Source organism: Nicotiana tabacum, chromosome 22, assembly GCF_000715075.1.
Source record: "Nicotiana tabacum cultivar K326 chromosome 22, ASM71507v2, whole genome shotgun sequence".
In the NCBI taxonomy this organism is placed as follows: domain Eukaryota; kingdom Viridiplantae; phylum Streptophyta; class Magnoliopsida; order Solanales; family Solanaceae; genus Nicotiana; species Nicotiana tabacum.
Genome location: NC_134101.1, coordinates 30,800,039 through 30,824,964, shown reverse-complemented (window position 1 = coordinate 30,824,964; position 24,926 = coordinate 30,800,039). Strand labels below are relative to the sequence as shown.

General features: G+C 37.1%; 1 protein-coding gene across 1 annotated transcript; it reads left to right on the top strand.

The window, feature by feature from the left end:
- Positions 1–670: 670 nt before the first annotated feature.
- LOC107801997 (immune-associated nucleotide-binding protein 9-like) lies at positions 671–3,184 on the top strand. The gene is made up of 5 exons (XM_016625430.2): positions 671–992; positions 1,238–1,518; positions 1,937–2,101; positions 2,216–2,323; positions 2,909–3,184. The coding sequence occupies exons 1-5, from the start codon at positions 767–769 to the stop codon at positions 3,119–3,121; spliced, it is 993 nt and encodes a 330-aa protein (XP_016480916.1). The 5' UTR covers positions 671–766; the 3' UTR covers positions 3,122–3,184.
- Positions 3,185–24,926: the final 21,742 nt, after the last annotated feature.

The following is a 24,926-nucleotide window of genomic DNA, read 5'->3' as shown; positions in this document are numbered from 1 at the left end:
GCTAGCATATTTTTATGTCGTACGCTAAATGCATTTCTTTTTTTCGCATGGAGTGTGCAAGTTTGGTGGTAAGTTGTAATTTAGTGTCTTCCTTGCCTTTATTCACTTACCTAGTATGATATTTTCCTTTTTCTTTTTGGTTGAGTGTTTTGTTTTTGTGGGGTTGGGTTTTTCCCCCTTCCGTTTTAGATTAAGCTGAATTTATTTTTAGGGTAGCCTGTGTTACGTTCTTGCAAAATAAGGAGAACCTCTCATTTTTTATTTACTCTTGAAACTTACCACTTTTTATAATCCCAAACCAAACCAAGTGAAAAGTTCTTACCTGCACTAGGATTTTATTCCAATATGATTTTGAATACCATTTATTCATTTCGAACAATTCATCCTAAAGGTTTTTATTGTAGCTAGTAGGCATATTTTAACATCAGGATTAATCTCACATCTGATTCCTACCTCGAGTTTCATCTCTTATGTATATATATGTTGTTGCTCAACTTATATTATACTGAATTTGTAGTTGTCTTAAGCTTTGAAACGCCAGGAAAATGTAAATACTAAACTCATCCTAGTCTATTGTATGAGAACTTAATCTTCTCTTAAACACTTAAACAGTATATTTCTCATTCTTGTATTGTCAGTTGTATGTTCAGAACTCACATGACACTAGTTTTACTGTGTTTCTGTTAATGATGTATTTCTTCTGATGTTTCATCCTTTATTCTGACCGCGTCCTTTGTTGTAGGTATAGTTTGATTCAGAACGATAAATGGGTGGAAGTGCAGTTAATGATGATTGGGAATTTACTAAAAATGAAGCTCGGACACTAGTTCTGCTGGGCCGCACCGGTAATGGAAAAAGTGCGACAGGCAATAGCATTATTGGAAAAAAAGAATTCACGTCAAAGTACAGTTCTTCTGGTGTTACAAGTACTTGTGAACTTGAGAGTGCTCAATTAGACGATGGACTGACTATTAATGTGATCGATACTCCTGGTATAGCCAACTCCTTTCAAAGCTATAATGAACTTGATTAGCATATGTATCTTTTTTTACTTGTACTTTTATTTTATTTTGGTAATTAATGATAGATGATGAATTGAGTTAAATGAAAGGAACGAGGATTCATATCGCTAATCCCAACTTGCTTGGCAGTTGGGACTGAAGCATAGTTGTTGTTATTGATGTATTCTTCAAGAAATCTGTGAAATTTCTGATTGCTAAGGTTGTTGGAATTGTAGGGTTGTTTGACTTTTCTGGTGAGCCTGAAGTTATTGGCAAAGAAATTGTTAAGTGCATGGATTTGGCCAAGGATGGGATCCACGCTGTTCTTTTAGTTTTGTCTGTGCGAACTCGGTTTTCTAGAGAAGAGCAAGCCGCGGTGCAGAGCTTTCAGGAGTTCTTTGGTAACAAAATTAGTGATTACATGATTGTAGTCTTCACTGGAGGAGATGAGCTTGAAGAAAGTGATGAGACTTTGGACGGTTACTTAGGTGGCTGTGACTGCCCTGAGCCTTTAAGTGTAAGATTATGTGCATACATTGTTTTCTCAGATATATTTGCACCCTAGCCTTCAGAATTAGCTGACAGTTTATAGAATCTAATGTGTTTACATTGCATTCATCTGTTCAAAGAGGGTTCGTCGTTCTGATCCATTCATGGCGATTTCCCACATTTTGGCGAAATCTTTATTTTTGAATATTGATTCTGCTTGAGAAGAATTCTCATTGGTTTGTAATGTCTAGCATTTTCACACTGTGACTGTGCATATGGTTTTCTAAGTCGAGCGTCAGCCTCTCTGCCTTCTGCGTACACACTACCCTTCCGGGATTACACTGAATTTGTTGTTGATGTTGTTGTTGGTGTTGACTGCATATGGTTGAGAAAATTGTCCTGTTTGTAAAGGTTGTTCTGAAGTATTATTTGTATTACCCTCACAGGAAACTCTTAAGCTGTGTGATAATAGGAAAGTACTTTTTGACAACAAGACTAAAGATCCCACAAAGAAAGCCAAACAACAGAAAGAACTTCTTTCACTTGTGAATTTGGTTTTGGAGAAGAATGATGGTGTACCATATACAAATGAATTGTTCAAGGAATTACAGGTATGTATTTAATAGTTCGGTTGGATTATATTCTTAACTATCCTTGTTAGTACTTTACAAGGAATGTGACTAATAACGTTTGTTGGTATATTGAACATGAAACTTCATAATCAGGCCATGAGGATTAGTTACTTGATTGGTGATGCTGTGCACGAGAAAAATGAAACGACGGAACCAATTCCAAAGTATTATGAGGAGAAATATACGGGACTAACTGTAGAGGTATGTATCATTGCTGAAAAACTTTTGCTTTTTTCTATTTGAAAACATGTGTTTATCAATAGAAAATGAATGTTTGATTTCTGTATCTGTTCGTAGTCAAACAATGCTATCTTGTTTAGAATAAGTTGAAAATAGATTCCATATTTATCAGAGAACAGGAATTTGTTAAATGACTTGAAATCTCAAGCTTGTGCAGACTGCTTATTAGATTTCTTTAATTGCTGATATCATTTCCAACACTCGCTGCCCCCAATGTACGTAGTTATATTGCAGACGTCTTGTACTAGAAGCTAATTTTTGTTAAGTTGGAAATCCTTTAAAATTTGCTTTTAGGTCGATCCTGATTAGAAACATCAGATTCAGTATCCATTTAAGTTATAAGTCTAGATTTTCTAGCGGAGCCTGTGCATCATGCAGAGGAGAAGCCACTCTTTGGTTAGAGTTGTCAATTGACCGCTCTTTGTCAGAAAATTACACTGCATATATATATAAAATATCAGGTTTTAGAGGTACATAACATTTTTTTAAGTTTGAACACCTTGAGAAAATTCTTGGTTTCGCCACTGGCATCACGGTATTTGACAGGTTACGAATAAGCTGATGGAGGTCACGCAAAGGCTTGTAGAGCAATTGGCTACGGAGCGTGCTGAGAGGGTAGTAGCTGAACTGAAAGCTAAAAATGCTCAATCCAAATTTGAGGATGAGATTCGCGTGTTCAGAAAACGTTTGGACAGTGCTCAACGGGATACTGAGGAAGCTAACCGTCGTATGAATGAGAAACGCTGCCATATTTTATAAATCTGATATATATATATATATATGTGCTTCTTTTTGGAAACTCATCTCTAATTGAGTCTATGTTTTGCCAACTCTTTAGTTACTGTTTTTGTTTGCTGTGTGATGTCTAATGACTTTTTTTATTACTTGAACGCATTACTTTGCAAATGGTGAACGTGAATATCTTTAAGCTTTTTGTGTCATTTATCTTCAAGAGTCTTTAGAGAACTCGCAGTATTTTCATAATTTTATCTCTAAATCTTTCCTTTATTTTGTTGCTTGTATGCACTTGTGAACTGGCGTATTTTAATTCGTTAATCTATGTCATGATATGCAGTTGTGTTTTTGGTTTTTCCAGTGGCTTTTTGTCGTTAAGATCTTGATATTAGAAGTGAGAAGGCTTTCGAATTCTGTTACAATCTTTAAAGGCTTTTCTAAAAATTGTTGTGTAGTAAACATTAATATTGAAAATTAAATATTTACACTATCATATTACATAAAGGATCACTTCTTTTGATTCCTATTTTAATTCGTTCTTAGCGGATTCCATCATGTCCCCACTGCTACAAGATCACCATTCTTCTATTTCATAATATATGATCAAGTCTACTCGTGTTAGTAATTAATTGTCCCGTTTAATTTGGTGACTTGACCCAAAATTCACGTAGACACTTTATAGCCGTCTCTCAAAATAATAGCCGAAAATATATATATATATATATATATATATATATATATATATATATATATATATATATATATATATATATATATATATATATATATATATATATATTTTGTGTATATATATATATTCCGTATCTTATATACAAAAATTATATAAATTTTACTCTTTTTCGACTACCGATGTAAATAATTTTGGCACGTGCTAAAATCGATAATACCCCAAACTAAATGAGCACTGCTTGGACATCTACAGGCTAAACCAATCCTTCCACAAGTATCAACTGCATGTCCTCCTTGATTAGCACAAATGATTTATATATTCTCTTTTCATTTGTCACCATTTAAGTTTTGACCTTACTAAAAAAAGAACTATAAAAAAAAATAACCTTTTCGCCGGATTATATATGCAGCAAAATCTCAAAATTTCTTATTTGATATTGGGCATAACTTACCTAAACATCTGCCAATAATTAAATGGACCGTATGCTATCAACTAAAATGGTGCAAATAGTACGTGCTAGTCAGTTTTCGGATTGGTAATTAAAAAATCGTTTGCAAAGTCATTGAAAAATAGACACTATTTTAGTGCAACACGGAAAGTTCTAGCATAATATACTGGAGATTGGTGCACATGTGTATGAATTTCCAGCATATTACTATTTTAGTGCAACACGGAAAGTTCTAGCATAATATACTGGAGATTGGTGCACATCTGTATGAATTTCCAGCATATTATGCTGGAACTCCAAACACGGAAAGTTCCAGCATAGTATACTGGAGATTGGAGCACATGTGTATGAACTTCCAGCATATTATGCGGGATCAACATATTATACTGGAACTCCAGTATATTATGCTGGAATATTTTTCGGATTTTGAACAGTGTTTTCGTTCATATTTATCTTTACATGAAAAGTGACTAAATATCGATTACTTTTGAAACTGTGGCTATTTTTTAATTATCACTTGTAAATATGACTATTTTTGAATTTCACGGTTTACAGCTAGGGCTGAGCATAATTTGATAAATACCGAATTGCCGTTTCGAAACCGAAAATTTTGGTATTTGGTATTTAGTATTTTAGTATTGGGCTTAAATTTTGTTAAAAACTTGGTATTAGGTATGGTATTCCGTATTCAAAAATAAAATATTGATACCGTACCAAAATATATACTAAGTTGCATAATACACATATCATTATTATAATATAAATATTAAAGTTCTAAATTTTACATCCCTTATTTTTATAATTCCCTTTAACCTTTAACATAATCTTTTCCCACTATACTTGCCTTTTTCACTTTTCTTTGGTTGCCAACCTTTCTCCGTTCTAGGTTTAGCATTTTTGGATTCCATTCTTTTTTTTCACAATATTATAATATTTTTATTTTTATATTCGTAAATATCTTACTTAAGAATATTATAGTATATACATTAGTTAATATTCGAGTCGAACAAATCGAAGTTATCTTACCGAATAAACCGAAAAGTGAAAAGCCGAACCATATCGAATTTAATTAGGTATGATATTGACATAACATTATAAAAAATTGAATACCGAAAAATCAAATCTAAATACCGTACCGTAACGATCAACGAACACCTCTATTTACAACTGTCAACTAATCTGTATCAACTAAGGCGCAATGGGTACAACTATATTCTACCTTCATTTATTTAAACTTTGAATACGTAATCGTGAAAAAATAAATTAAAGGCCAAGCAACACATGCAGGTTAAAGTCAGGAATTGGTCCCAAGTTAACAGTATCCAAGATTTGGACTGCTTCACATGCCTTTACCCGTTCCCATGTTTTGCCTTATTTGCCTTTGCATTGACTATTTGTTGTGTCTCTGCTTCCTGTTTTAGTGTAGTTTTCTGCTTTTGTTCCATCATTGTCCGTTTTTGAATCATCTACGCTTTGTTCAAAACAACAGCCTACTTCCTATCTTTACAATACTTTCATCACATTTTAATTTCTTGTAATGGGACCAAAGTTTCTTTGGTTTCATCGCAAGATTGATAATTTCTTTCTTCTGTGTTTTCTTCTTCGCAAGGAAACCCATCTCGAAACCAGCAAGTTGCCTAAAATCTCCCTTGTTGTCTTGCTTGCTTTCGGATAAGAAAGACTAGTCACTTTAACCTACCTTCCTAGCTTTAGTTGCCTTAAGGCTCGTCTTTCTTTCAGAACCTTGTTACTTTAGGTTAGTAAGCTACCTCTTCCGCTTTCAGGCAAGGGTAGCTCTGAAGGAAGAGTTGAGCGGAACAAGCATAAGGAGCAACAGTTTTCTTTTTATTGCCTTTATCATTTTTCATTATTGGTAGCAATAAAGTGTAGCACACCATATTCTTTACGAGTTTAACGGTGTAAAATAATATTTACCCGTAAAAGATAATTACATATAACTACTCGTAATAAGTTAACTAGTAACCTGAAAAAGACAGCCAATTTGCTATAAAAATTCCCTTCACGTGCTATTGCTTTTAAAAAAGGAGTAATGAGTATATCAAAGCGTGTTACTATTGTTTTTCAAAAATATTATATCAAAAATTAAAAAGAAAAGCAGTATTATGAGCTCGTGGACATCATAGATAAACTCTTTGTGTCATGTTTTCTCTTTTAATCTCAGTGGATAAGATGATAATTAATAAAGGGAATTAGAGAATACAAAGCCAAAGTACTTCTAGTTATTTTTTCTATTTAGAAATTTGCAGAGAGATTCCACAGGAAATAGGAAGGCAAACCATAATAATTTTTATGCCATCTTCAAGTGAAGCATGATTGACATAATTGTTAATTTGCACGGATTATATCTGTAATCTGTGATATGACACAAGGCTTAGCTTTCAGTGAAAAACATTTCCTTTTTACTTTTTCTCTTTTCTCATAAAGCAAACAGAAACATATGCATGTGCTTTGGAAGGTGAATCCGAACTAGATTATTACATATAATATTTCACACAAAAGTATTCTTTTACAAAATTGTTTTAGTTTAAAATTAATTTTACATAATATTTTCAAAAAGAATATTTTAAACCAAATGAGTGTTAGTTTCGTTTATTATTGCTATATTCTTAGTTTATTACTCAATATTTTCTCATTCCCTGTGGCCTGTACTTGTTAATATATAAACTGAATATATTTTCACATTTTCGCACCTCTCTATTATCAACAAAAACACCACAAGCTTCCACTATTGTCGTACATTACTTCATCCGGTCCATGACTATTTTATTTTTTTATTTTGGTCAAATATAAATGTCAATTTACATAATTAAGAAAAAATTAATTTTTCAAAATTTGTTCTTATTTACATATTTTAATATGTCAAGGTAACAATTAATTAAGATTAATTTAGTAAATACATTTTTTTTTAGATGATCCACCAGAAAAGTACTAATTTAAATTCAATTAAAATGATTAGTGAAGCCATTATTCTTTTAAAATAAATATTCACAAACAAAATGTTCTTTTTAGAAAACCGATGTCCTTTCTTCAGTGAATCCAAAGAAGTCAAAGGTCCTGCATTCACATGGGACCAAAACCAAAACCAAAACCTTGGAACTAAAATTTCCGAGATTCCGGGGCAATGTTCTTCAGTTGTTTGACTAAAGCTTCAAATTTTGGTCAACGGAAGTTTTGCTCTTATCGAAGTTAAGTTATAGGCATTGAACATGGGTGGGGTTTTAAAAAAAAATAAAACGTAAAATGTTTGGATAAGATCAAAGTTTGGTCACATTATCTAGTGAAATATTTTATTCGCACCCAAGTTTTACATCAAATTATAATGGGTAAAAATTATTTCGATCCCCAACTTTATCTTAAAAATCAAATTCCTCCTTCAATATTAAATAACTAGTCTTAGGGTACGCACGTTGCGCGTATACCCTACTATCAGTGAGTATAAAATTTTAAAAATTATACAAATATTATTAAATAATATATTTTAGCTACTAAATATAAATTATAATATAGTATAAGTTCTTGAAATAATGTATGCCAATTCTATTTAGTTAACTCGATAAAAGAAGAAATTACGCCATATTTAAATCACCAAATGTCATATTTATAACTTTTCCATATGTGATGAATAAACCGCTAGATAGAAGCACAAGGTGTTTATGTATATTCTATGTTATTCACATTAATATTTCAACTCTTATATAACCTTTACGCTTCTCTAAAACTATAATTTGAAAAGGCAAGCTCGAATATTGCAAGTTTATAAGAGAAATTATTGAGGACAATTCAAGCTTATCAAACCCATGGTGGTTATGAAAGAGTCCTAATTGAATTAGGGTTCGATTAAAAGCTTGATTAATATTCATTTTTCTTATTATAAGGTTTTACTTTAGCATGAAGATGGAGAGTAGTGGCAGAAAGCCGAGAGTCAAGAGAATTTAATTCCTTGTGATTTTTGGATTTGCCTCCAACTTACCGTAGTTGTGCGATTATCTATTTTCTTAGATTAATTAGCAGAATATACTTGAGGTGAAGAAATTAATTTATAGAAGATTGTAACAATAATCTCTACATCTACTCTAAAATTAGGTACTCGAACTTGATGTATTAGTTAAGTGTCTTATCATAAGAATTTTTAAAAATATGATGTTTAATTAATGAGTACAGTTATGTTGAAAAATTGGAGAGATTATACCTAATAATATCTATTAAAATGAATTTATATTTTTCATACATAATATTATATGATTGAAGAGTAAAAAGGTCGTGTGACTTTAAATTGGCATTTTGAGCTATTATTATTATTTTTTTTTGGTTCATCCCACTTTTTTTTGGGGGGGGGAGGGGGGTGGGAAGGGGGAAGGTAAATGCATTAAGAAAGAAGCATGAAAATTTACCTTAAAGTACAAAATTTCTCAAATAATATGATTGTGTGTTTTTCTTCAAAATCGATATGTATATAACAAACTATTTGATTCTATCTTAACCAATTTTTTTATTTTTATAAATAATGTTTTTGATGTAATAAATTCTTTATTTTTTCTTCTTTGTGGTCATGATTAATATATTAGTTTTTATTGTTTAAATTTATTCATATTTATTATTATCAGTGTTGGTGACTTACCTTAATAAAGCTTTTGTTGTCTTCAACTTACTCATAATCTGGTATAGCAATATGAATAAATGCCATATCTATTTTTCGTTTCTTAGTTTTTCCTTATGTCCTTTTTGACAACTCTTGAAACCAATAGTCAAATAAAAATTAATTTTATTTATTTATTGATATTTCTACCTTTTCTCTATTTGCTTTGCAATAAATGATTATCAATTTCCTATTACAAACAAATGATTACTATTTTTTACTATTCCAAAAATTAATGATAGACACTAAGTTTTAAAAATAGAAAACCAAGCTTTTAAATAAATATTTACTGTTTAAATTTTTTATAAAAATACAAAGGACAAAGAATACAAAAATTGTTGTGGAGTTTCCTCGTAGGAAAACAAAACTTTCCTTATACTTTTAATAGTTAGTGTGAGCACCTAAATTTTTATTATATTTAAATTTTTATCACCTTCCACTGTGTAAATATTTTTAGAAATGTAATATATACTTTTTAGCTTTGTTATATTTTTTTTTTTTTATATAGGGTAAAAATTTAAAATAATTTAAAAGATCAATTATTAATATTAATATTATTTTTATTTTTATTTTTATCTTTATTTTAAAATAAAATAAATTATAAATCAAAAAAAATTAAATAGTTTTTTAAAATTTTTGGATGAGAATAAAAAATATGAAAAGTAGAAGTATGGATTTAAAAAGTAAAAGTAAAAGTAGGTGGAAATTGTTTAATTAAAAAGTAAAAGAAAGTGGAAAATTAAAAAATAAAAAGTAAAAAAATGTGGAAATTTAAAAAAAAAAAGTAAAAGAAATTTAAAATTAAAAAAAAAAGAAAGTAAAAGTAGCTAGAAATTAAAAAAAAAATTAAAAGAAAGTGGAAATTAAAAAAAAAAGTAAAAATAAGTGGAAAATAAAAAAAGAAAAGTAAAAAAGTGGGAATTTAAATATAATAAAAGTAAAAAGTGATAAATTAAAAAATAAAAGTAAAGGAAAGTGGGGAATTTATTATTATTTTTTTTAAAAAAAAATGAGAAGTGAGAATTTTATTTAATTAAAAAATAATAAAATAATAATTAAACAAATCTGAATAAATTCCTAATTTTTTTCTTTAAATAGAAGAGAAATGTGAGGAGAAAGAATGGAAGAACGAAGAAACAAAAAAGAGAGAGGAGGGAATGGAGAGAATATTTTTTCTTCTTCTACGCTAAGAGAATTTTTACTCGTGTCATTCTTTCTTCTTCTTTCTTTCGAAAAATCCAGCAATTCATCATCCCGTTTAAGACTCCAAAAAACCCCAAAATCCAGCTTCAAAGCACCCAAAATCATCCCCAAAAAATACCGTCAAAAGCCAACGCCGGTGAAGTCGCGTTAGAGCTCCGTCGTTTGAGGTTCTGGTTAAGCGCTATTTTTTTTTGATTTTTGCTGTTTTGGAGCTTCTCTTCACTATACCTGCCAGAAATTTTAGCAATAAAGGTTCATCCTCTCTTTAAATTTCTATTTGAATTTGTCATGTTGGATGTTTATTGATAAGTAGGGATTTTAGCCTATTAATTGCTCTCTTTTACTTGTGTTTTGGACCAAAAATGCGTGAAGGTATTCCTGAAAACTAACTTAATATGATTGCTTGCAGGGATTATTCAAAATGAGCCAAAGGAACCATAATCAACTTATAAAGGAGTCAAAACTTGAACAAAAATCAAAACTGGGCCAAGAGGTGTGGAACGCGGACCGCGACAAAAAAGTGCGGCCGCGAAAGTATCAACACGGATATTATTTCACGGTCCGCGATATGAAGAATCAGAGAGATGATTTTTTAGGCACAAACATGAACGCGGACCACGACAAGAAGATGCGGCCGCGAAAGTACCAGCGCGACCGCAAAGGGAATTTCGCGGACTGCGGTTGCTAAGGTTCAGAGAGTGTATAATTCAAGCAAAAATGAGAAAGGCGGTCCGCGTCAAAGTTACGCGGCCGCGGAAGTCTCTCACGTGGACGCGGTAGATATTACGCGGTCCGCAAAACAAGGTTCAACCCAGGTCCAGATGTGAAGAAACGCGGACCGTGATCAGAATTACGCGGCCGCGAAAGCAAGTGTGCGGCCGCGGTCAGAATTACGCGGCCGCGAAACTTCCGCAGGGGTATTTCTGTCCGAAAATTTCAGCTTAGTATAAATAGATCTTTTTGTGAATTCTAGGTTATGTTATTTTTTTGCTGAGTGCGTGAGACGTCTAGGTTTTTCTTTTTGGGCAATTTTGTACAAGATTTACTTTATAACATTAGATTTTCATCTTTTAATTTAGTATTATGGATTATATCTTCTCCTTATCTTTGATTTCTACTATTATTATGAGTAGCTAGACCCATAGCTAAGGTTGTGACACAGTCCTAGTGTGAGTATTTAATGGGTCTTGAATTTTAGGGCTTGGATATTTATGGGTTAGTGATATTTAGCCTAGTTCTTGCTAGAATTATAGAATTAGTGGTTGCAAACACTGATTCATGCCTTTATGATTTGGTTTCTTCTTGAGAAAGAGGGGTTAAGTCTGGAAAAACTAGGCTAACAAGGAATTGGAGTGAACTCAAGAAATTGATAGCCCCAATTAAAGGGTTAAACCTAGAGATAGTAATACCCGACTTTAGCTAATATCACATGACTTGCATGAATACCCAGTTGGACTTGAGAAAGCCAAATTGGGCAAAATCACTCAAACTATCGAGAGATATAGAGTGAGTACTTGGGTGTGATGGCTATATTATAGTCCCAAATTAATCAAGCTTGCCCTAGATTCTTACTACCCGTTAGATGTCCACCTAGGCGAAAGTCACTACCCTAGTCCTTTTAAACACTTGAAAACCAACATAAAAAATATTGTACTTAGCTTTAATCTTAGCATACAATAGAAATAGAAATAGAAGTAGAATCAACACCATCATGTTTGGAAGTGAAATTAGGAACAACACACATAACTAGATTTAGATAAATACCTAATTCCGAATCAATTAACTCCCTGTGGAAATCGATCCCGACCTTGTTGGGTAAAACTACATCGACCATCCTCGCTACTCAATAGTGGTGTAGGTTTGGACCCGATCAATTTTTGGCGCCGTTGCCGGGGAGTTAGACGGTCTTAGCTATATATCTAACTATTTGTGTGTTTTATTTTTCTTTCTTTTTATTTTTCTAATTTTTGTGTGTCAATTGCTTTTAGGTACCAAATGGCTCTTAGCGAAGTCCTCAGACATATTCCTCAGGGGGAGGAGGTAGATGAAAATGAAGTAGACGAGGTTCATCTTGAACCTCAAGTACAAAGAAGAGGCCGCCCGTCTCATGACAACGTTCCAAACCTTCCCCCACCTCCTCCAAGGGCAGCACACCGGGTGTTGCCCAATGAAGGCTACGCAAGTGCAATTGTCCCGCCCCAAATTCGGGTTTGGTAATTTTCAAATAACCAATGTCATGGTTACTCTATTAGAACAAATGAGTTTCTTCACCGGAGCTCCACATCAGAATGCATATAAGCATCTCAAAAGTTTTGTAGACACATGATGTGGGAGCAAGCAGACAAATGTATCTGAGGACGCTTTGAGATTAAGGCTTTTCCCTTTCTCACTTAGAGGGAAGGCATTGGATTGGCTTGAGAGGCTACCCAACCATTCCATCACCACTTGGGATGATTTGGCCGTGAAGTTCATAGCAAAGTTCTTTTCTCCGGGACATATGGCAACATTGAGAGATGAAGTCCTTGCTTTTAGACAAGAGCCAAATGAACCGTTACATGAGATTTGGGAACGGTACCAGATAATGGTCAAAGAGTGCCCCAACAACGATATGACTAAAGCAATGATCCAACAACCTTTTATAGGGGTATCAACAGAACTAATCAGTGTGTGGTGAATCAGCTCGCAAGGGGTAACTTCATGAACACGCCATATTCAGAAGCATGTGAAATATTAGATGAGATGACGGACACCTCTTCAGCTTGGCAAAGTCGGGCCAACGTTCCTCAAGGTGACCCTAATGTTATCCACCTTCACAAGGAACTCCATGATCACGGACAAGCCATAGCAGAGTTGACAACTACCATGAATCAGTTAGCCAAGGCACAACTTCAGCAGGTTCAGGGGTCAAAGCAAGTAAATTCCATGGAAGGAGTGAATGTAATGGTTAACAAGAGGAGACAAAGATGTCAACAAGTTCAACACAATCAGGATCAATTTGAGCAAAGTGGTAGTGGTTACGACCAAGATGACGCTTATGACGATCAAAGTGAAGAGGTTCAATATGTGAACAATTACCAAGGTCAACGGAGCAGTGCTCCAAATTAACAACAATGGAGATCACAGAGAAACAATCAAAATTGGGGTAACCAAAGCCAAGGGAATTAGAATAGTGGCAATAACAACAATCTGAACAATTGGGGGAACAACAATCAATATTGGGGGAATCAAGGAAATAACCAAGGCAATTGGGGTGGCAACAATAATAGTAATTGGGGAGGCAATGGAAACCAAGGGGGTTGGAACAACAATAATCAAGGGAACCGGGGGTCGGGCCCTTAAAGGCCCCCGATGTATTAACAACCTAACAACCCGCCTCCATATCCGTCACAAGGGCAAAGTTCTTCCAACAATGAGATGGGACGGATAGAAAGTATGTTCAAGCAAATGATGGAAAGAAATGCCGACTCCGATGCCAAAATAGCCTCTCACATTACTTCTATCCGCAACTTGGAAGTGCAAATGGGTCAAATTTCTGAAGCATTGAATACCTGCCCTAAGGGGTCACTACCAAGTGATACGGTAGTAAACCCGAAGGGTGGGAACAATACAGGCCATGCTATGGCGGTGACTACAAGAAGCGGTAGAGGTGGATATGCAAGTACCTCCAATTCAAGAAAGATTGTGAATGATGATTTGGTTGTGCAAGAAGATGATGAGATCTAAGCCAATGATGCGAATGTGAATGATGAAGATAGACATTGATGATAACGTGGAGGATACACAAAATGATGTGAAGCCGTCTAGGGAACATGTGATAGACATACCAGAAATGGTAGTGCCCAAAGCCAAGGCCCCTTTGCCAAGGCCTCCTCCACCGTATCCTCAAAGGCTTGCAAAGCAAAACAACGAGAACCAATTCAATAAATTCATTAATATGATGAAAAGTTTGTCCATAAATGTACCTTTGGTTAAAGCTCTAGAACAAATGCCGGGATATGCCAAGTTCATGAAGGACTTGGTAACAAAGAAGATGTCAATGAACTGTGAGACGATCAAAATGACAAATCAAGTGAGTGCCATTGTGCATTCCATGGATCCAAAGCTAGAAGATCCCGGTGCCTTTACAATTCCATGCACTATCGGTAGTGCCAATTTCGCCAAAGCCTTGTGCGATTTGGGAGCAAGCATTAATTTGATGCCATATTTTGTGTTCAAAACATTGGTGATTGGGAAACCAAGACCTACTTCCATGAGGTTGCAAATGGCGGACCGAACAATGAGGAGGCTATTGGGGATAATTGATGATGTGCTAGTTCGGATTGACAATTTCATACTTCCCGCAGATTTTGTGATACTCGACTGTGAGGTTGACTATGAGGTGCCAATCATATTGGGGAAACCTTTCCTAGAAATAGCAAAGGCATTGGTTGATGTAGAAGCTGGGGAGCTCACCTTCCGGGTGGGAAATGAAAAGGTTATGTTCCACGTGTGCAAGTCAATAAGGCAGCCTAATAGCAATGAAGTATGCTCTTTTGTGGATCTTGTGATAGAGGTGATTGTTGATGACATGAGTGCTATAATCAATGTGGAAGACCCTCAGGAAGCTGTGTTGTTGAGTCATGAGGATGATGAGAAGGCAGGCTTGATATGATGTGCAAATGCTTTGCAAGGAATGGGATCCTACACATATGGACCCCGTAAACTTTCCCTGGACCTTGAGAACCGGAAAACTCTGCCAACAAAGCCCTCAATCGAGGAGCCACCAATATTGGAGTTGAAGCCCTTGCCTTCATACCTCAGGTATGAGTTCTTAGGCCCTTGTTCCTCATTACCTATTATTCTTTCTTCGTGCTTAACTAATGTGCATGTATATTCCACCCTTGCGGTGCTTCAAAGAAGGAAGAAGGCAATAGGTTGGACATTAGCAGATATTCGGGATATAAGCCCCGCCTTCTGCATGCACAAAATCATATTGGAGAAAGATGCCAAACCCTCCGTGGAACATCAAAGGAGGTTGAACGAGGCCATGTAAGAGGTAGTCAAGAAAGAGATCATCAAGTGGCTAGATGCAGGGGTTGTGTACCCTATTTCTGATAGTCCATGGACTTTGCCGGTATAATGTATCCCAAAGAAGAGGGCATGACTGTGATCACAAATGATAGAAATGAATTGATCCCCACAAGAACTGTCACCGGTTGGAGGGTATGCATGGATTATAGAAAGCTGAACAAAGTGACCCGCAAAGACCATTTTCCATTGCCATTTCTCGACCAAATGTTGGATAGACTTGCCGGGCGTGCTTATTATTGCTTTTTGGATGGGTACTCCGGGTACAACCAGATTCTCATTGCACCCGAAGACCAAGAGAAAACCAACTTCACCTGTCCGTATGGCACATTTGCATTCTCACGGATGCCGTTTGATTTGTGTAATGCATCGACTACCTTTCAGTGGTGTATGATGGCAATATTACGGATATGGTGGACGACTCCCTAGAGGTGTTCATGGATGATTTTAGTATTGTGGGTTATTCCTTTGAAGAATGTTTGGATAATCTTTACAAAGTGTTGGCCCGATGTGAAGAGACCAACTTAGTGCTTAATTGGGAAAAGTGCCACTTTATGGTCGAGGAAGGCATTGTCCTCGACCATAAGATCTCCAAGAACGGTATTGAAGTGGACAAAGCAAAAATTGAACTGATATCAAAACTCCCTCCTCCGACTTCCGTCAAGGGAGTGAGGAGCTTTCTTGGTCACGCAGGGTTTTACCGTAGGTTCAGCAAGGATTTCTCAAAAGTGGTGAACCCCTTGTGTAAGTTGTTGGAAAAAGATACCAAGTTTGTGTTCAATGATGATTGCATGAAAGCTTTTGAGATACTCAAGTATAGGGTGACTACCACTCCCATCATTATCGCACCCAATTAGAGCTTACCATTTGAGCTCATGTGCGATGCTAGCGACGTTGCGGTAGGAGCGGTATTGGGGTAAAGAATCAACAAGATATTTCATCTGGTCTATTATGCAAGCAAAATAATGAACGATGCCCAAGTCAACTATACGGTGACCGAGAAAGAGCTATTAGCCATTTTCATCGCCATGGAAAAGTTCCGCCCGTACCTCATGGGTACCAAAGTGATTGTGCACACCGATCACGTGGCACTTCATTATTTGATGAGTAAAAAGAACTCTAAGGATAGGTTGATGAGATGGGTTCTTCTTCTACAAGAGTTTGACCTTGAAATCATAGACCGAAAAGGGAGTGAAAATCAAGTGGCGGACTATTTATCCCACTTGGAAGAGGAGGAGCGGCCCCATGATGGCCTCGAGATTAATGATTCATTTCTGGATGAACAACTCCTCTCCGTGTCTGTGACTGGGATACCTTGGTTCGCCAATGTGGCTAACTTTCTTGTGACCGGCATTGTCCCGAATGAGCTCTCTTCAAACTAAAGAAAGAAGCTCAAACGGGACTACTTGGATTATTATTGGGACGAGCCATATCTTTTCAAAATTTGCAATGATGGTGTTATCTGAAGATGTTTTCCGGAAAAAGAGCAATTGAGTATTCTTGAAGCTTGCTATTCCTCGCCCTATGGTGGTCACCATGGTAGGTCAAGAACTTCTACAAAGGTCCTAAGCTGTGGATTCTATTGGCGCACCTTGTACAAAGACGCTAGCGAGATTTTTAGGCATTGTGATGAGTGTCAAAGAGCTGGTGGCATTTCCAAGAAGAATGAAATGCCCCTCACCACTATTCTTGAGATTGATATTTTTGATGTGTGGGGCATTGACTTTATGGGGCCATTTGTGAGTTCATATGGGAACACTTATATTCTGGTTGCTGTTGATTATGTTTCTAAATGGGTTGAAGCTGTGGCTTTTCCCAACAATGAGGCACAGAGTATGGTGGCTTTTTTAAAGAAAAATATCTTCACAAGGTTCGGCACCCCAAGGGCTATCATTAGTGATGGGGGTTCTCATTTTTGCAACAAAGCCTTCGATACTTTACTTTCTAAGTATGGTGTCAATCATAAGGTGTCAACACCTTATCACCCACAGGCTAGTGGACAAGTTGAGGTCTCCAGCAGGGAGATCAAGAGCATATTATCCAAGACTGTCAATGCAAACCGGACTGATTGGTCAAGGAAATGCTTTATGGGCCTATCGTACATCTTACAAGACACCAATTGGTATGTCACTGTACCGATTGGTATTTGGGAAAGCATGCCATCTTCCAGTTGAATTAGAGCACAAGGCCATGTGGGCACTGAAGAAGTTGAATCTTGAATGGGATATAGCTGTCAATCTTCGGGTAGAGAAACTAAATGAACTTGATGAGTTCTGATTCCATGCTTATTCCAGTTCATCCTTATATAAGGACAAGATGAAGTACTTACATGACAAATATATCCAAAACAAAAAATTCAAGGAGGGTGACTTGGTTCTTCTACTCAACTCTCGGTTACGGATGTTTCCAGGAAAGCTCAAGTCAAAGTGGAGTGGCCATTTTGAAGTGGTGCATGTAACTCCGTTTGGTGCTCTCGATTTGAAAAACAAAAATGGTGAAATCTTTAGAGTCAATGGGCATCGAGTGAAGCATTACCTTGGGAACATTGATGATAGACACGTAGTGGCCTTGATCCAGTTCAAATGATGATAGTAACATGCGTCGTGCTGCGGCATTAAATCATGCGCTTCTTGAGAGGCAACCCATATGTTTTTCTTTCTTTTGATTTTTTTCTTAGATTAGGCATTATTTTGGATTAACTGGTTGTGAAGTGTATGTAGGAACTGGTTGTGCAGTGCAAGATTTTGACAGGGAAAAATTTGGCCAAGTGTTGGAAGTTCGCAGACCGCGCCAAAAATTTTGCGGTTCGCGTGAGCATTTCGCGACAACACATTTTTGTCTGCGGACGCGTACTTGAAAAGAGCAAAATGCCAACTCTCTGAAGTTGGATTGTCAAAAATCCTTCAGAGACTGCGGCCGCGTTCCAATTTTTGCAGACCGCGTTGAATTTGGCGGCCGCGGCCAATATTCCGCGGACCGCACCCATGTGCTTGAAGCTGGTCTACATAAGGTAACATAGCGCGGACCGCGATAGAATTTTGCAGCCGCGCTCATGTAAGACGGTGGGTTCCACAGTTGATTAGTATAAATAAGGGTTCCTTAAACAGTTTACACTTTTCGAACCCTAACATTTCACCGCACAAAAAGCACTGTTCATCTCATCCTGTGCTCAATTTTCATCTTATTCACATTAAGAGTTCATCTCCTACTACAATTTTACAACTGGTATGTTCAATTCCATGATATGCTTTTTTCTTTTTCTTGTCTTTTCTCTTTGTTTTAATTTCTTTTGTTAGTTAGGGTTAGATGCATGCCATGATCTCAAATTAATGCTTAATTGATACTTAAATACATATGGGTAGTGTTTATATGCCTAATGGGGGATGGGGTTAGTAATTTTGCATGGTTAATTGAACTAATTTTTGCACACTTAGTGAAAACCCTAGTTATCAGTATTCTTAGTACCGATATTATTGGAATTTTGCGGCCACGGTCCACTTTTACGCGGTCCGCGATATGGTAGGCGGCCGCGTTCATTTTTTTCGCGGTCCGCACTACCCCAGCTTTTAGTTACTGAGTAATTGCTAAGAGTTTGCGGCTGTGGTCACTTTTACGTAGTCCGCAACTGGTCCTTCGTAGTTGCGTTCAAGTTTTCGCGGTCCGCGCTTGTGAACTTCAAAGAGTCTATTAATTGCTTTCGCGGCAACGTTCATTTTTTTGCGGTCCGTGATTGTTCATTCGTGACTGCGTCTACTTTTTTGCGGCCCGCGTGTGTCCAAGATCAGAGAGACAGTAGTCTGAACCTGACCTCTTCGCGACCGCATTCACTTTTTCGCGGTCCGCAATGCCCTGTTTTGAGAAGAACTGTTATTCATTTTATCTGTGCTGCTTTAAGGTATGATTGAACGCCAATTTTAATTATCTTTCACTAATTGTGTGTTGTAGAATATGGTGCGATCTCGTGGAGGAGCAGAAAAATAAGAAGGGAGGGCAGAATCCTCCCGAGGCTGGGGCAAAGGAAAGCAGGCTTTGCCCTTAGCAGCTCAAAGAATCCTAAGCAAAAAGAAAACCCTCACTAGACCTCCTGCCGAATCATCAGACACAAGTGAATATCTCCCATCCCGGGAGATTTCTGAGGGGGAATATACACAACCTCGAAAAGAGGCCCAATCACAACCCTTTCGCCTAATCGATGAAGCTAACTCCTCTTCTGGGTCGTCTGATAGCTCAGAGGGAGGTAGCGAGGCATCGGAGCCATCTTCCCCACCTGTTGCAACTCTGGCCTCAACAGCTGCTCCTATCAATATAGATGAGGATGACGAGGTCCCGAATGATGGGAGATGGGGTGATACTAATGTGGGTGGTCTTTCTAGATCAAGGAAACCGGAGGTGTGGGTGGATAGATTCGCGAGTGATAAAGCATACCTCAAATTCCGGGAATGGTGGCCCTAAAGGTCGCTCATCTTTGAGCGACAGTTTATAGACAGAGATCTCCTTCCTCACAATCCAAATGTCAAGAGACAGTCTGAGGAGAGAAAAGGATGGAAGTACTTCACCAGCAAGATTCCGGATGCCAATTAGTACCTTGTCAGGGAGTTCTACGCAAATGTTGCCCACATCAAAAAGGGCACCACTGTGACAAAGGTACGGAACTTGAAGATACGGTTTGATGGCGACACCTTGGACAAATATGCCGGTTTTGAGGATGTGGAAGCTGTACAGTATTTGGAGAAGATGACCCTAGATGAAGCAGCCCGACCTTGGCTAGCGGAAATAATAGCCATCCCAGGGACAACACAGGCCTGGCTCGCTGCTGGAGTCCCAATCGCTAGAAACACCCTCAGTTTTGAAGCCAAAGGGTGGTGCACATTTGTATGCAGCCGGCTTAATCCTAGCCATCATCATAGTGACATCCCACTCTCCCGGGAGATCCTAATAACTTTCATCATGTCGGGGTATCCAATCAATGTGGGAAACCTCATGTCCCACCTTATCTCTAAAGGAACCGGAAAAGAAGAAAGGTCCTATCCCTACCCCAACTTCATCACTATGTATCTCGAGGACCAAGGGGTAGATGGGAGGCACTATGACATGAAGGTGAAGCCGAAGAAACCTTTCTTGTGGTATAGCCTTCAAGGACCGGACAACCCTAAAGCAAAGGGTAAAGCCACTACCTCCACTGGCCAGTCTGAAGAGTCAAGGGTAGTGGCCACCAGGTAAGAGCCTTCCACAGTAGAGGGACTTTCAGCTTCCATCACTGTGCCACTATCTGTGCCCTCATCTTCTACTTACCCCCAAACTGCACTGCGGGTTTCTCAGACCTTATCCAACATTAACAACTGGATGCAGGTAGCTACATCAAAGTTGTCTGTCTTATCCAGTGCATTAGCAACACAGTCAACCCCAACACAGCTTCAGGTACCTCCATCAGTAGAGGATTCATTGACGGAGCTTCTGGACAACCAGAAGAAGTACCTGGACAACCAAAAGAAGATCCTGGAGACTTTGGATACTCATGGCAAGGTGATCAAGGATCTGGGCAAGCAGGTAAAGAAGATGAGAAAGACTCAGGCCTCAAAGGAGTCAGTGAAGAAGCTGAAGAGGGAGATAGAGAAGTTCACTTCTGCTGGAGATATCCCACTTTACTTGCTTATGGAGGAGACTGCCCTAGCAACACATGCAACAGAGCATGAGCCAGACAGAGCTCCAGTTAGAAGATTTGTGGTCCCCCAGTTAGAGGATTTGGAGATTCAGTTAGAGGACCCGGAGGGAGCTGATGATCCTATACAGTCCGAGGACCCCACTCATGTGCCTGACCCCATGCAGACAGAGACTACATAGGTAGTTTTCTTTACTCTCTAACTCTTCCCTGATCTTATTTTGATATTAGCATTGAGGACAATGCTATATTTTATTTGGGGGTAGTCCATTTTGATTTGGTGATGATTTGATAACATTGGTATGTAATAATTATGATACTATTTTTCTTTACCTTTATTTATAGTTAGTTTAACTTTCATTATTTTTCACTTTTGGTATGTATATGTTACACCCCATATTTTCGTACGTGAAAGTGTGCCATGAATAAATTAATGGAAGCTCGGAAATGAGATGTTACATCCCGATTTTTCGTACAATAAAGTTTCGTCGTAAGTTAATCGACGTAAGTTCAGGAATGAGATTATTTTAAGATTATAAGTATTATGCTAATTCAAAGAAAGCCCGGTAAAATCTTTTTCAAGAATATCATACGGATTTTTCCCTACTTCGATCCGACGTTATGTGTTTTCACAAAAAAAATCGGTTCAGGTATGTTAAGGTTATCCCTTCTTTTTTTTGGCATGATCCAAATAATACAAATGAAACGAGCAAAATACACAACTTTCATAAATGACTATATTCATAGAAATACTAGGAGTATCTATATTCTTGATTCTCCATGTGAATTATTATTATATCTTCTGTTCATGGGTCTTAGAAAAATATGTATTTGATAAAGTTTATCTGAAAGGCATATTGATTTTTATGACATTCCGAGAAATCTTATTAACGTATTTCTTATGCATTTCATGCATTTATACACGTACATTAACCCATGACCAGATGGCGTTATATACGCGTATATATGTATATTATATGGATATGGGATATGGGAAAAGGTTACGGCGTTATATACGCACCACCACCTGATCAGCTGATATACGTTGATGATTTGCCCACAATGGCCGAAATGATATAGTGGGATGCCCTCAGAGGCTTGATGATGTTATGAACGCATATACCTATGCATGGTATGGCATTTATATGCATATTCATGACATTATAAAAATGAAATGATTCATAGAGCTATGCAGACGTACATGTCGAGTCTTTTACTCCATGTTTCTCTCATGTCTATTATTTACTGATTTCCATTCCTTGCTTCACTTGATACTAACACATTTACCTTTGACCTCATGGTTAGATACAAGTTGATTGGCAAAGATTAGCTCTAGTTGTGACCTTTAGACTCTTGCGTTGGCTAAAACAATCATCGAGTGGTTTCCTTGAGCCATTTGTGATTTTAAATCTTAGCTAGAGTTGTTGTGGGCTCTCGACTCTGTTATCTTTAACAATCCAACGGCTTGAGAGGTGAGGTATTGAATTGCAAGTCCAAGTCCCGTGCCAATAAGTCTAGAACTTGCCCTGAATGTTTGTGTAGGCGAAATTCTGAGGGTAGCTCGACTTGAGAAATGATTGTATGCTCTCTTTGGTCCAAGTTGAACTTTGAAAGCTTCCGTAGCCTACCAATATGATATCCCTAGTCAACTCCTTTGAGCCTAAGCCTTTTTCATTCAATAGCCACATTACAAGCATTTATCTGTTCTATAATGACCCTTTCTTGGCACTCAATCTTTCCTTAGCATTCATGATGAAAAATTAGCAAAAGCATATGTTTGGGGGAGAGACGATTAATTTGAAAGTGATAAAAGGTTCAAAGAAGAAAAAGAAAGGCAAAGAAAAGGAAGAAAAGCCAAAAAGAAATACGTCAAAAAGAAAGAGAAGGTTGAAGGGATTCAAAGAGCATAATGATGAAAGGCAAGGAATGATGAGAGAAGGAGAAAAATGATTATCATGAGTAAGAAAGAGTGACGGTTTGTCTCTCTAGTTCCCCTAAGGAAGAAGAAAAATGACTCAAAGAGTCAAGAAAGTATGAGCCGAAATGAGAAAATGAAGTGCTTAAGGAAAGATGAAACCATCATAGTTCGTTATGTCCTACCTTGATCCAAAAGCCTTCATTACATCCCTGCTAAAGCCCTATATGATTTCAAGTTGAGTGAGCCTACATTAGTGATGATTTACATAAGGGGCAAGCTTATGGTACTTAGAGCCGGACTTGTGGCATTCTTTTGAGAGTGATGAGCGCACTTCTTTACAATCTTTGTTTTGACTGTTACATTCTAAAAAGATAGATTTGCTCATGGAGAGTAGAGGAGGAGGAGTTTGGGATCCACAATGACCTACGTGAGAGAGCGAGCTTCCTTGATGAATTGAGTCAACTCTTGATGCTCTAGTGTCACATTAGAACTATGGAACTCAAAAGGGCATAACACGACATTGTTGATAATTCATTTGTGTTGAGGGTAATTGTTAGTCCCAATTGATGCTTGATGAAGTCACCTTAGGCCAGCTAAAATATCCTTTTCTTTTTCTTGTGGAGGTGGGAATTACCTTATTTGCTTGAGGACAACCAAAAGCTTAAGTTTGGGGAGTTGATAAGTAGGGATTTTAGCCTATTAATTGCTCTCTTTTACTTGTGTTTTGGGCCACACCTTACTTGCTTGCACATATTGTTCAAAATGAGCCAAAGGAGCCATAATTAATTCATAAAGGAGTCAAAATTTGAACAAAAATCAAAACTGGGCCAAGAGGTGTGGAACGCGGACCGTAGCAAAAAAGTGATGCCGCAAAAGTATTATTGCAGACGCGGCCATTATTTCGCGGTCCGCGATATGAAGAATTAGAGAGATGATTTTTTTAGGCACAAACATGAATGCGGACCGCGACAAGAAGATGCGGCCGCGAAAGTACCACCGCGATGGGAATTTCACGGACCGCGGTTGCTAAGGTTCAGAGAGTGTATAATTCAAGCAAAAATGAGAAGGGCGATCCGCGTCAAAGTTATGCGGCCGCGGAAGTCTCTCATGCGGTAAAAATTATGCGGTCGGCAAAACAAGGTTCAACCCCGGTCCAGATGTGAAGAAACACGGACCGCGACGCGAAACTTCCGCAAGGTTATTTTTGTCCGAAAATTTCAGCTTAGAGTAAATAGATCTTTTATCAATTCTAGGTTATGTTATGTTTTTGCTGAGTACGTGAGACGACTAGATTTTCTTTTTGGGCAATTTTGTACAAGATTTACTTTATAACATTAGATTTTCATCTTTTAATTTAGTATTATGGATTATATCTTCTCCTTATCTTTGATTTATGCTATTATTATGAGTAGCTAGACCCATAGCTAGGGTTGTTACTCAACCCTAGTGTGGGTATTTAATGGGTCTTGAATTTTAGGGCTTGAATGTTTATGGGTTAGTGATATTTAGCCTAGTTCCTTCTAGAATTATAGAATTAGTAGTTGCAAATACTGATTCATGCTTTTATGATTTGGTCTCTTCTTGAGAAAGAGGGATTAAGTCTGGGAAAACTAGGCTAACAAGGAATTGGGGTGAACTCAAGAAATTGATAGCCCCAATTAAAAGGTTAAACTTAGAGATAGTAATACCCGACTTGAGCTAATATCACATGACTTGCATGAATACCCAGTTGGACTTGAGAAAGCCAAATTGGGCAAAATCACTCAAACTATCGAGAGATATAGAGTGAGTACTTGGGTGTGATGGCTATATTACGATCCCAAATTAATCAAGCTTTCCCTAAATTCGTACTACCCGTTAGATGTCCACCTAGGCGAAAGTCACTACCCTAGTCCTTTTAAACACTTGAAAACCAACGTCAAAAATATTGTTCTTAGATTTAATCTTAGCATACAATAGAAATATAAATAGAAGTAGAATCAACACCATCATATTTGGAAGTGCAATTAGGAACAACACACACATCTAGATTTATATAAATACCTAATTCCAAATCAATTAACTCCCTATGAAAATCGATCCCGACCTTGTTGGGTAAAACTGCATCGACCATCCTCGCTACTCAATAGTGGTGTAGGTTCCGATCATTTATTTGTTAGAATAGAGTCTGCTAGATTAAATTGATA

Excerpts from the sequence above, each read along its gene's own strand:
- LOC107801997 (XM_016625430.2), top strand. The coding sequence starts at position 767 with ATGGGTGGAAGTGCAGTTAATGATGATTGGGAATTTACTAAAAATGAA. Across the intron at positions 993-1,237 it reads TAATGTGATCGATACTCCTG|GGTTGTTTGACTTTTCTGGT; the intron begins GTATAGCCAACT and ends TTGGAATTGTAG. Across the intron at positions 1,519-1,936 it reads ACTGCCCTGAGCCTTTAAGT|GAAACTCTTAAGCTGTGTGA; the intron begins GTAAGATTATGT and ends TTACCCTCACAG.